The 13,967-nt window shown below is 42.3% G+C and overlaps 1 protein-coding gene across 6 annotated transcripts in view; it reads left to right on the top strand.

Moving 5' to 3' along the window:
- Positions 1 to 13,967, top strand: part of LOC147024670 (uncharacterized) — a 114,182-nt gene extending 100,215 nt beyond the window's left edge. For 5 of the 6 annotated variants that reach the window (XM_085884799.1, XM_085884800.1, XM_085884796.1 and 2 more), the window contains 4 exons: positions 700 to 852; positions 980 to 2,085; positions 8,252 to 8,488; positions 12,862 to 13,967. In XM_085884799.1, the coding sequence (XP_085740925.1) occupies positions 700 to 852; positions 980 to 2,085; positions 8,252 to 8,488; positions 12,862 to 13,068 (1,703 nt within the window). In that variant the 3' untranslated portion in view covers positions 13,069 to 13,967. Of the gene's footprint in view, positions 1 to 699; positions 853 to 979; positions 2,086 to 8,251; positions 8,489 to 12,861 lie in introns of those variants that run through there. The other variant, XR_015059137.1, reaches the window with a different exon arrangement.

Raw genomic sequence — 13,967 nt, 5'->3', positions numbered from 1 at the left:
CGACTTGACTGTGATTCTGGAACCACGAAGAACCACAACCATCACAACGCTGAAATGGCGATTATTCGGTCGAAACACTGGTGAGATGTCGGGGTTTGAGAATGTGTGTTTGAGAAGGGCGGTTCAAGTACAGCTGTTGGAAAGTGAAGGTTTAGAAATGAGGTTTGAAGGATAATGAAGGTTTGGGAATGAGGAAGAGAAAAAAAACCTGCAGTCATTGATCCCGTCCTGGCGGCCGACAAATGCCGCATTTTCACCTTGAGCTAACCGATCTAACAACTCTATCTTTTCACCTGTCATAACCTTTCTCTGCCTTTTTGGCACAATTAACTTTGTTCATCGCTTTACATTTGGTCGCCATTAAAAACGACACATGACAAACAACACAAGGCTCATCATATCATGGGAGATAACCATACATGCACGGGACGGACGCAAACGGTGACTCATCTCAGCTCAAAAACCGTCATTGGTCGAAATGAAATCCCGTGACAATGAAATCGGAACAATTGGATGCTCATGATTGGTCGAAACCCATGATATTAGAACATGCGATATTTTAGGGTTTGCTCTATGTGCAAGGGAGAAAGGGAAGGGAGTTTGGTGCAAATGATGATTGTTGGTATACATTATTAAAATACCACCATATATGATGGCAGCTGGGTGTCTAGCATGTAACATGAGTGATTATTTTGACAGGTGCTGAAACCTCTCCAGCATTATTGGCACCCAGTCTTGGCTGGAGAGGACGAAAAAGTTCACGGGACAGCCGGGAGGGTTCTGGAGAAGAGATAACCTTTCCACGGCGTGGCAAAAGTCGTGGAAAGAGGTCTTCAGTTGGAGTTAGATGTGGTGAGTGAGTTCATTTCCTAATTTCAGTGCAATTAGATATTTATTGTTAACATACCTTGAAACGATTGAGTTCACAAATGTTAGTGCCTATACTATAACTAATTTATCATCTCTCTCTTTCTCATAGCTTCAACTCCTCTAACCAGCAGCCGGCCATCCCATCCTACCAATACATCAGTCCTCGACTCCACTGAGCGGGAACACCCCAGCAGACCCATTTGCCAGCAAAGCATAGCACGTCATACAGTCAGACTGAGAGGCACTGGTAAAAGAGGGGGAAAGACAGCCACTTCAGTTCAGGGCCGTGGGAGGCCACGTTCAAAATTAACAACGCCACCACTCTTTGGAGCATGCAGATCTTCTGCAGCAACTTTTGCAGCTCTTGCTCCACACCAACTTTCAATGTTGTTTGGTCAGGGGCCAAGGTGTGCCAACCAGCAACAAGTCAGACTTGGCCCACTGCGAGAACGTCGGGCCAGAGGCCGACCTCGAAACGTTGAAGTAGAACCAAGAGTGAAACTGGATCATGAAGGAGTGATGTCACCAAAGTCCAAAAAAACAAAGGCTTTGTTGATGCTATCACAAGTTACAGCCTGTTCTCCTAGTGCTCATTTGGCTTCACAGATTTCATCAAGTCACATGCCAATGTCTCCTTTGGTTCATTCCACATCTAACGGAAAGAGTGGAGCTGGCAGGGAGAAATCAGAAGTTGCAAACCCTCGGAACAACCAGAACTCAGCATTAGGAACGTATGGAGCTTTGGCAGAAAACGAGGCAGCTCAAGACAAGTCTGTGAAAATGGTTTCTTCCAAAAAGAGTTCACCATACTGCTCATCTTGTTCTTCATCTTCATCCAGTTCATCATCTTCATCATCATCTTGTTCCACATCTTCTTCCTCCTCCTCCTCCTCCTCCTCTTCCTCCTCCTCCTCTTCATCTTCTTCCTCATCTGATGAAGATGGTGAGGGTTGTACTGATAACTCATATAATTCTCAGCCGACAACTTCCAGCATGCCTGTTCGGGAAAAAGCGCAGCAGGAGACTTTGGCCCAGACCCAGATGCAAGTCCCAAGCCCAACCCCAGAGCGAGGGAAACGTGGTGGACAACCAGGCTTACCCAGCAGTCGAGAACTGGCCAAACGTCAACGCCTTCCCTCTGTCGAAAACAGGCCGAAGATCGCAGCCTTTTTACCTGCACGTCAGCTGTGGAAGTGGTCCGGGAAGCCCACACAGGTAATGCCATGTATACTTTCAGATCTAAGAAGATGCATCCGGCTAATTATGAAGGCTATAGCAAACAAAAGATTATGCGGATAGTTAAGGTGTCATCATACAAAATATTGTATTAACGTTCCAGCACTACATGAAAAAATGGTTTACCTGGTGGATTTACTAACGTCTCCTCTTCAAGGATGGCACTTTGTGAGGTAATGCAATTAATTTCCTGGAGTTGGCATAAAAGGACAGTGCCGCATGGTCCTCATTGCTATCTTTTCTGTTGTGCTATGTGCTATGATTCTTCATCGGTAGAATCTGCACACATTCAAATGTGCACACATTGAGTCAACACCATTTTGTTTCCTGCCACCTTGTGTGGAGCAAACTAAGAGGGCATTTCAAATACCTATTCACCAAAGGTTTTCTTTTTTGGACAGTCAATGCTCGGGAATGAGCGAAAACCTAGAACGGATCAGGACGCAACAGAACAAAAGGAACAGTAGAAAGAGAAGGGGGAAATGCCAATTGCAGGGCTGAAGAACAAAATAGACAGGGACAGACAAGGGATGCAGGTAAGTATGAGGGGTAGGGGAAGATTCAGGGGGCAGATACGATGGAAAAGTAAGTAAACTCCCAGGAAGGAAAAACTGGATGTTTTGGGGGGGGGGGGGTTGGTGGGATGGTTTAACGGGAGTAGAAAAGATCATTGTTTTGGATGGAAGATTATCTGAGATAGTGATGATCAGCTGTCTTGAAGATCAGGAAGGAAGAATGTGATTGAAAATAATGTAGAAGTTGGCTGCATGGGCAGGAAAAAAAAGAGGAACAAATGAGCAGAGGTGAGCAGTGATTCTGGATTTTGGGAGATTCACAAGGAGGAGGTTGATGATAGACCACATGCACCTTGCAGACACTTCTGGGGGACAAAGCACAGAGAGGGCAGAGGGTCAAAGACCAGAAAGTAGGCGGAAGAAGATATAGATACCACTGACGTGCCTGCGATGGCAAAGTGACAGGCCCGTATATTCAGCTTCATTGCAGGAGATTCAAATGATCTTTAAGGCCTCGGTTTCCATGGTGTCAGACTGAGCAAGGTGTAGGGCAGGGGCACCAGCCAGGAAGGGAGAGCAGTATTCCATTAAGCTGCCTTGTAATTAACCTCCGCCATCGAAGATGGATGGAGGTTACTGTTTTCACCCCTTTCTCTTTGTTTGTTTGTTTGTGAACAGTATTACGGAAAAACTCCTCGACGGATTTCGACGAAACTTGGTGGAGGGGTTAGGTATGGTCCAAGGATCATGCCATTACATTTTGGAGTTGGTCCAAAATCCAATATGGCCGCTATGGCGGCCAATTTGAAAAAATATTTGATTTTTTTTTTGCATTTCTACATGTTTTAAGTGATTTCCAACCCCCCCTCCCCCCAAAAAAAGAAATTGTTAGAGAGAAAAAAAATTTGCAACTTTTTTTTCAACAAAATTTCGATTTCTTTTTTTGCATTTCTACATGTTTTAAGTGATTTCCAACAAAAAACATGCCAAAATTATAATTGCAGCTGAGATTTGGAACATCAGGTGGATATACCCACGTAAAATCAATTTCTGTCTCAAGGAATTGAGTTATGACGAATGAATTGAGTTGTAAAAGTTAAAAGTAAAAGGGAAAGTTGCAAACTATAACTCTGTGAGCACTGTTGACGTCAAATTGAATGAATAGGATATCAGGTTCACTTGAGTGACCGAGCAGTATTGGCGGCGGAGGTTTTGCACTCTACCGAGTGCTCCCCCTCTAGTTTGATAAGAATTCAGGTGCAAATTCAGATAAAAGACTTTGCACGATGTGGATGACCAGTCAGCGATTGTCTTTGGAAGCCAACTTTAAAATGTGGTTTTCCCAACAGAGATCATGGCTGGGAGTGAGACCCAAGAGTTTTGAGTGACTGAACCTCTTCGAGAGGGTTGGCAGTATTAAAAAAAAGAAAGAAATTCCCTCGATCCTGAACCAAAAAAAACAAAACACACACACACGAATATGTATTACCGTTCCTTTGAATCAAATGTGAAAGGTCATGTAAATATACGTTTTTATAACAAAGTTATCGTGAAACAAACAATCATTCCATTGCCCAGGCCTAAAAGACCCACAAATGCATTTTAGGGGTATTATTTACAAAAAATTAAAAAAAATTCCCTCAGGATGGAGGTGGAGCATACACAAGAGACAGACTTAAAAAGGAATCACCAGGTTTTAAAGGAGGGAGCCGAGTTTGAAAGTTCAATCTTGAGGTTGGATGGAAGGTGTTTTCTGGTTCTCCTGAGAGTGGACACACATTTGTTGCATTTTTTTGGAATGAACTGAGGTTTCCTTCGGTCTGATTTGTTTTCGAGGAAGAGAATGAAAGTCGTTCCAGAGCAACTGCTTCACCACAATTCAGTGTACCAAGAGTGGGAAGAGGGGTAGGATGACTGAAGATGCAATTTGATGAATCTGTGCAGAAGGGAAAACAGGTTCTTTATAAAACAGCTAGATTATTTTAAACAAACGGAAGACCAATAAGGAACCCGAAGAAGTAAGGAGCAAAGACGGAGTCATCAGGAGGAACCTGGACAGGATTCGGGTTTCAGCCGCTACTCCCGTGTCCTCAAACTTATCCAGGCGCAGCCAAGTGAGCTTAACAGAAATATTTCTGCAAGAATTCACTTCTCCTTCGAGAGATAGATAATGAAAGAGAGAAATAGAGCGTAAAAGAGATGAAAGAGAAGAAAAATCAGAATTATAATAAATAAAGAGAATTGTGAATTTTTTTTTAGGAAAAAGTGTGAAAGAAACAAAAAGATGTTAGGCAGATCCCAAATAGATAGATTTCAGCAGTTACTCCACAAGTTCAAACACAGCAACATGTATAAGCTACCAGAGGTATTATTTTAACTGAGTGACATGGTAATTCCAACCAGACTTGGTGTTGTAATGGGCAGAGCATCTGCTCTGAGTCTGGGAAGTCACCAGTTCAAACTCCAGGCAAGACATACCAATGATTAAAAATGGTGCTGTTGCTTCCTTGTTTGATGATCAGCACTTAAAAGGAGAAGAGCATGGAGAATCCTGATAGGATGGCATCCATGGGGAGGAGGAAATGCATTTTGAGTACAAAGCAGACGTGAACAGGCTTTGCATTTTGAAATGCTTTCTCATTTCAATGCCTTCAGAAAGTATTCACACTTTTTGAGTTTTTCACATTTTGTTGTGTTACAGCCTGATTTTAAAATGGATTAGATTGAGGGTTTTTTTTGTCACAGATCTACACAAAATACCCCATAATGTCAAAATGGAATTTTTTTTTATAGAAATGATTACAAAATAATGAAAAATGAAAAGCTGAAATGTCTCGCATCAATAAGTATTCAACCCTTTGCTATGACGCTGCAAATTGAGCTCAGGTTCATCCAATTTATTTTGATCATTCTCGAGATGTCTATACAACTTGATTGGAGTCCACCTGTGGCCAATTCAATTGATTAGATATGATTTAGAAAGAAAAACACCTTTCTATATAAGGTTCCACAGTTGACAGTGCATGTCAGAGCAGAAACTCTACCAAGTCCAAGGAACAATCCGTAGAACTCTGAGATGGAATTGTGAGGAGGAAAAGATCTGGGGAAGGATATAAAACAATTTCTCGAGTGTTGAAAGTTCCCAAGAGTACAGTGAGCTCCATCATTAGGAAATTGAAAGACCATGGAACTACCCAGACTCTTGATGGAGCTGGCCATCTGACCAAACTGAGCAACTGGGCAAGAAGGACCTTGGTCAGGGAGGTGACCAAGAACCCAATGACCACACTGACAGATCTACAGAGTTCCTTGGCTGAGATGGGAGAATCTGCAGGAAAGAAAACAGTCTGCAGCACTTCACAAATCTCGGCTTTATGGGAGAGTGGCCAGTTGGAAGCCACTCCTGAGAAAAATGCACATGACAGCACACCTGGAGTTTGCAAAAAGGCATGTGAAAGACTCTGAGAGCATGAGGAAAAATATTCTGTGGCCCGATGAGACAAAATTGAACTATTTTGCTTGAATGCAAAGCACTATGCGTGGTGGAACCCGAGCACAGCTCATCACCCATCTTACACCATCCCTACCGTGAAGCATCGTGGTGGCAGCATCATGCTATGGGGATGCTTTTCAGTGGCATGGACTGGGAGACTTGTAAGGATAGAGCGAACAATGAATGGAGCCAAATACAGGCAAATCATTGAGAAGAACCTGCTTCAGAGTGCAAAAGACCTTAGACTGTGATGAAGATTTACAGTCCAACAGGACAATGATCCCAAGCATGCAAGCAAAGCAACACGAGGATGCCTTCAGAACAAGAACGTAAACCTGGTGTTGGCTTAGTGGTTATGGTGACTGGCTTGGGATCTTAGGGTACTGTGTTTGAGCCCTGTTGGTTGCTGAGTTAACACCAGTTGGGGTTGACTCAGCCTGTCATTCTTCTGAGGTCAGTGAAATGAGTACCAGTGTACTGGTATATTGGCACAGCATCGGCAGCATAGTCGCGCCCCAACAAAATGACAGCTACCCGGCAGTCAAGCTGCCACACACAAGGAGAAGAAGAAGAAGGTGAAAGTCCTCGAGTGGCCCAGTCAAAGCCCAGACTCTAATCCCATTGAGAATCTGTGGAAAGACTTGAAGATCGCTGTTCACCGACGCTCCCCATCCAACTTAACAGAGCTTGAGTTTATCTGCAAGGAAGAATGGGAGAAAATCCCCAAATCCAGGTGTGCATCGCTGATTCAGACGTACCCAAGAAGACTCGAAGCTGTAATCGCTGCTGAAGGCGATTCTACAAAGTGTTGACTCAGGGGGCTGAAGACTTATGTCGATTAGATATTTATGTATTTCATTTTCGATAAATTTGTAAAAAATTCGAAAAACATGTTTTCACTTTGTCATTTTGGGGAATTTTGCATAGATTGGTGACAAATTTTTGTTAAAATTTGGTCAATTTTGAATTCAGGCTGTAACACAATAAAATGTGGCAAATGTCAAGGGGTGTGAATACTTTGTGAAGGCAGTGTATCTCTTTAATGGAGAAGGTGTCACAAATGAAACAGCATGCATGTCTTCGAATCCTTATTAAAGCAGCACATCATTGTGAAATTGCCACATTTTCAATGTGAAGACAATTGGTGCTTGCAATTCAGTACAAAATCAGCTGTAAGCATAATTTTGTTTCCACCAGGAGTTTATCAATATATATATATATATATATATATATATATATATATATATATATATATATATATATATATATATATATATATATATAATTTTATTTTTTACTGAAAAAGCAAAACTAGCAAATGTCCCTGTCCACTGTACGGGAGATACAAAGTAGATGTGGATGAGGGGTACAAATATGAAGGTGTACTTTACGGTGTCGTTATTTTGAAGAAAGGTTTGCCAAATGGGATGTCATGGCTATTTTTCGTAGCTTTAAAACCTTTCCTTTTCCATCACATTTTGTGCCTTGCTGCAGTTATGAGGCTTTTGTCCTTGGCTCCATTGATTGATACCTTTCATCCATTCGACATTTTTACCCTCTTTGCTCAGAGCTCATTTCTCCAGCTCTTGTGACTTTCAGCAAGTTTAAACCATTGTGATGAACAGTCACGAGGGATCATGACACCGACTCCTTGAGGAGCAGTCTTGTCTGGGTGTGATTCTTGACCAGAAAATGAAGCTATAAACCTGGTGCCTTGCAGCACGGGCATTATATTAGCAGAGTACCATCCTTTGGATGGAACGTGAACCTGGGGGACCCTCCAGTCAGCATTGAATGTTGGTGGATGTTAAAGATTGTTACGTGTCTTTCGCTAAAGAGATGAGTTATCATCGAACTTCATCCGAATTCCAATTTTTTTAGCCATAGTGTGGTGTAGCACTTCATTAATGATGCAACCTGCACACTGAATTTGTCATCAAATCCCAACTTCATAATGCATTCACCAACGATAATTTACAACACAGTTTTAGCCAAAAGTCACATATTAAAATGACAATTTCCATGCTTGAGCACTCATCAATCTTTTCTGCTTATCTAATGTGCTGTAACCAACGTTTTTTTTTTTTTTACCCACAATTTAAATCTATTTTCCGTTACTTCCTCCTACCCCTCTCAGCGCCGTGGAACGAAGGGAAAAGCAAGAAAGGTTTTCTACAAGGCAGTGGTTCGTGGAAGGGAAGCGATTCATGTTGGAGATTGTGCAGTTTTCTTGTCGGCTGGAAGGCCCACTTTACCGTACATTGGATGCATTCAGGGTTTATGGGAGTCCTGGGGTGGCCACATGGTTGTCAGAGTGAAATGGTTCTACCACCCAGAGGAGACCAAATTAGGCAAACGAAGAACAGACGGCAAGGTAAGTCGATACATCTCGAGACACTTGGTAATGTGGTAGCACTTTGACGAAGACAACCAAGCAGACATCAGCTTACCATTAAAACCTTAACTCGAACATTCAAAATTAACTTGTTTAAAATGAGCAACCATCCGAGAACATTATTACACAAACCAATCTTAAAAGTTTATAATCTCCTGAAAGTGCAACACATTCATTTTTTTTAATGCAGTCCATATTGAAAGCCTGTTTTTTTTTGTCCCTTGTGGCTGAAGGTTACCACTGAGCAAATGGTCACCTCCGTCTTTAGTATCTGTGCACACACAATGGATCATAAATTTGCAAACCGTCATCACCATGTCTGCCTTTGTGAAGCAATGCTGCAGTTTAAGAGCATTCCTTCATTCAAAGCAGCTTTGAAAGTGATGTCGATGGTCTTTCAGATTGTGGTACTTGAGAGACTGTCCGACTGAAGCTATGAACATGGACCAATCAGCTCACTCACATATACCTTGCCAATTTGTGTGGATTCCCCCATCATTAACTGACTGTCAGACATTGCAAATGCAAAAGTCTAATACATTTTGATGCTCCCCAATATCCTGGTCTATTTAGAACTTCCAAGCTTTGTGAAAGAGTGAACTGAAAACAGGCAAATAAGCAAACAGTAGCGTGTGGTCGTGGAATGCACGCACTCAAACACCAATTAAATTAAACTTTGTAGCAGAAACACTTAAAGTTCATTATCGGAAACTGTGTTCTTGTATCAATTCATTTTCAACTTTGCATTTTGTTGAATTGGCATGTGAAATAATTAATCTCGGAAACTTGTAAAAATAAAGAAAGCCCTTTCCAACACACATTTCAGTTAAGTCATTGTGGTGCCCTCCAGTATTTAGTCTATAGCCTGGTGTTGACTTAGTGGTTAGGGTGGTGGCTTGGGATCATAGGGTCCTGAGTTCAAGTCCCGTTGGCCCCTGAATTAACACCAGGGGGTTGACTCAGCCTGTCATCCTTCCGAGGTTGACAAAATGAGCACCAGTGCAGCAGCCAAAAGGCAGCACACGAAGGGAAGGGGGTACTGATGGATTTAGTAAATCTGGTATTGGTGTGGTGCAGGCACGATGGACCGAATGGCCTCCTCATGCACCTTAATTCCTTGTAAATGGAGGTGAGCAGTGATTCGTGCTGTTGGTAGTTTTACAGAAGGGGGTTGCTGGCAGACCTTGAATGCCCTGCAGAAATATGGGGGTGGGGGCAGGGGACGGCTCACAGTCAGAGCATGGGGGGCAGGGCCAGAGAGGAGATAGTCGAAGACAGAAAGACCACCGACCTGCCTGCGGTGAGACAGTGAGAGACCCAAAGACAGCCTCATCGCGGGAGATATCAATGATTCTAAATGCCTTGGTTTCCACAGCGTGACACCAAGAAAGGTGAGGTGGGAACACCAGCCCAGAGGGGAGAGCAGTACTCCACCAGGCTGTGGATGAAAGCTTTGCATGTGGTCAGGAGCTCAGGTGTGCCAAGGAAGGACTTTGCATGACGGAGGATGCCCAGTCGGCGAGTGGCTTTGGAGGCCAGCTTGGAAATGTGTCCCAGGAAAGATCATGGCAGATAGTGAGGCCGAGAAGCTTGAATGAAAGGACTTCTTCAACAGGATTGTTGAGAAAATAGATTGGGGGGGTTCAAACGGTCCTTTCAGAGAGACTTCGTGAGAGAGATTTGTCAGGATTAAAAGACATGTTCTACGTGTTGGACCAGCTTGTGATTTTATCCAGATCTGTAGAAGGTGAAGAAGCTGCTGCTTGCCGGTCTAAGGGATGACAGATGGTACGCAGAGGGTGGAGTCATCAGCAATGAGATAAAGAGGATTTACCAGAGTCAAAGAGATCATTGATGAAAACCAGACCCTTGAAGACTCTACTTATAAATGGATGAGGGAGGGGTGTGTGTGTGTGTGTCGTGTTTTTTGTGGAGTTCCATTGAAGCGTTCTGATGTGGAATGCAATGCACCAAACTGATCATCATGATCTCCAGAGTTGATTAGGCTAATTAACTACAAAAAAAATCCGTTAGAATTTCCATGTTTTAAATGCATGCCGTGTTAAAGTATATAAAGCAGCTTCATACGTCCTTCTACCACGACATGGCATTCCAATTATAAAATAAGCAAACACAATGATAATATTGTAACAAGACATAAATTAATTAATACTAATAATATTTACAACAATAAAAAGAATAGTATCATTTGGCAATAATAATAATGAATATATAATTCCCACGCTGGCCCCAAGCACATCTGGGCTTCGTGAATGGCAAGCGAATGCTCAAGTAGTATAGCAGGTGGGTATGCAACAAGGCTATGAAGACCAATGAAAATTTGGTCGATCGGACCAATGGGCTCACTAGTCTACTACAAGTGGACGAGGTGTGTGCTTGTGTGTGTGTGTGTGATGCATGTTTTTTTTTGTTGAGTTCTACTAAAGCTTTCTGATGCGGAACATGATACACCAAAATGATTGTCATGACCTCCGAAGTTGATTCGACTAATTAACTACAAATAATCCAGAAGAAGTCCCATGTTTTAAACGCACGTCACGTTAAGGTGTATCGGGCAGCTTAATCGGTCCTTCCACAACGTGGCATTATAATTACAAAATAAATAACAAAACAAATCACATTGTAACAACGCAAATATTAATTAATACTCATAATATTAACAATTATAATGGTGGCATGATTCGGCAATAATAACAACGAACATATTATCCCCGCCCTGAACAAGCACATATAGACTTGGTGAAAGGCAAGCTGATGCTCCAGCAGTACAGCAGGCAGGTATGCTTCAATGCCGTGAAGACCAATGAAAATTTGATCCAAGGCACCAACCGGCGCACTAGTACTATAAAAGGAGCTGTTCATGTGTGCGTGCGAGTTACACCCATTGGTTGGACAGTTCACCTGACTCCACCCACAATTTAAAAACTACAAGCCACAAATTATGAGGAACACTTTAGCATTACCTTTTAAGACCCTTTACCTTTTCTCTCAAGCAGAACTATTACTGCGGTTATGCAGTTTAGCTATTATTTCCGATTATTTTTTCTTAAAATTGTGACAGGTTTTTGTGAAATCGGCGATGGCATGATAGGGGAGCAGAAAGTGTTAAATATTCCGGTTTCAACGTGGGAATGCCCGGGGGGAGGTTATAAGACTTTCGGTGGGAGGGAGAGGTTGAAGGCTTGAGTGCGGCGAGGGGATCGGTGATTTAGGGTTGGGAGGGAAATTGTGGGTGGGGGAAGCAAAGATGGGACAGAGTTGGGAGGGGGAGGCTAAGGCATTTTGATTGAATTGTCAGAATTGCATGTGTGTTTACTCACAATAACAATGTAAGTGTGTGTGCCACTGTTGGGGGAGGGGGTGGGTGACACAATCACATTTTGGGTAATGTTCTTTCACTCATTATTCACTGACATGTATGGAAAATGTAATTTCTCACACTATTTTAATTGTTTTTGGATTTAAAATTATGGCAGGCATCTTATTCTGAGCAGGGCCTGGTGATGGCAGAAAACTTCAGTAACAAAAATAGTGGGACTCTTATTAAATTAACGGTGACACAGAATATAAAATGCACAGCAAATAAGTCGAGACCTTTCCAATTTTTCGAAACAGATGTTATCACTTAAGAACTAGTTAGCGATGGGGTTAGGATGACAAATCACATTCAGAAAGACTTTCCAACGGGCAATGCGATGGCTGTCACCGTTATCGATTGACACCCCAAGGCTACGACTATGTCATCTTGTTTGATTATCTGAGACCTGCATTGTGGAAAAACTCACCCAACTCCTCTGCACGACACCATGCTCCTCCATTCTTATCTTGCAAAAATAACCAATACCAGTATGCACCTGTTAAATCCTGGGAGTGAATTTGCTTTCCCAACTATTTTCACCTCGTGTTCACATGACATTGCTCAAAATTAAAAACGACGTCGGGTTGAGACGTTTTGCATTCACGGAAGCGGTCAATGTAGCCACGACATCACTTAAAAGAAGGACAGTTTCTTTGCTGAGATCAAAAGTTTGGTATAGACCACCTGAAGGTAGTCGTTGATCGAGGATTTGTAGAATAATGTTAACAAAAATAGTTTGCCAATGATAGTCTATTATAAGGTAGACAGGTTACACAACTTTTTGGAAGACTCTCAGAAGTTGCGCTTGTTGAAATTGCCACTCCGATAATCCATCATAATAGTATGTGGCAGACTGACACCCACGTACTAAAGATATGAACAACACATTAATACTTTATTTTCTCCAGTAATACGTCTTGCAGTCCTGAACACTAACCACATGTAAGATCTTTCTTTACCCACTTCCCAACAGAAAGCTCTCTACCAGTCATCGCACCTTGATGAAAATGATGTGCAAACTATCTCACATCGCTGTCGTGTCGTCAGTCTAATGGAATACCAGCAGCTGGTACGCACCAAACGTTACCAGGACAGCGAAGATCTCTACTACCTCGCTGGCACGTACGACCCAACAACTGGCATGGTCTTCAATCCCGAGGGCATTCCAATTGCTTGTTGAAGCGCAATATAGCACTCTGCGGCCATCACCAGCAACCTGTTAATCACGGTCCCGAGGTTAACTCGGGAAGAGTTACTGTCGCGTGGTTTCAGTTTGTCACGTTAGCATGCAGACCCCTTACTGGTCAAGTTTTCTTGTGATCATTTTATGTTTTAATAACTCTCCAAAGGCGTCAGTTACAACAGTTATCTTGTTCTTTGTACATATATAAACATAGATACATATATTATATATAATATAGAATATACAAAATGTGTAGAACATTGTATCAAGTTGGTTCTTGTTACTCTTGCCTGTACCATCTCACCAAAAGTATGGCTATTTGATGTGGAAACGACAGATGGTTAGTTTGTCTCCTTGCTGCTCTCTATGGTAGTGCTAAAATATCCTCCTGAGTTGGCTCGAGTTGCTAGCCCTCATTCCCATGACAATCTAGCCAGCAATGATGCTTACCCCACGGGTTTGGCTGGCATAACGGACAAAGTTGTAGCACCGCTTAGTGTAGTTGTATTCGCACTTTAACCAAACATCTCCATCGCATTTTGCCGGTCCGTTAGCAACGGTTTGTGAAGCCTCAATTGGTTTCTATCAAAACCGTTTTGCTCCATTAATCAAGGAGCATATCGGTACACGTGTAACCTCTTACTCCCAACAAATTGGCTTAAAGTATTCTCAAGCACTCGCATCCTAATCATTACGGCAGGAGTGTGTACACACCTGTGCAGCACACCATCTTTACATTATATGCTTATGGAGATGTGTAGGAACTAACATGTACCTGGAATGTGAAATAGGATTTGAGTATTTTTAGCAGAGGGAACATTTTAAGACAGCACTTGCCCTTGAATATTTTTCTACATCATTGCTCTATAATAAAAAAGTACTTTGACTTCTCAAAA

The sequence above is a fragment of the Eptatretus burgeri genome, chromosome 6 (assembly GCF_056783735.1).
Source record: "Eptatretus burgeri isolate ZD-2024b chromosome 6, Ebu_testis_v1, whole genome shotgun sequence".
Taxonomy (NCBI): domain Eukaryota; kingdom Metazoa; phylum Chordata; class Myxini; order Myxiniformes; family Myxinidae; genus Eptatretus; species Eptatretus burgeri.
This window is presented reverse-complemented; position numbering and strand designations above follow the sequence as displayed.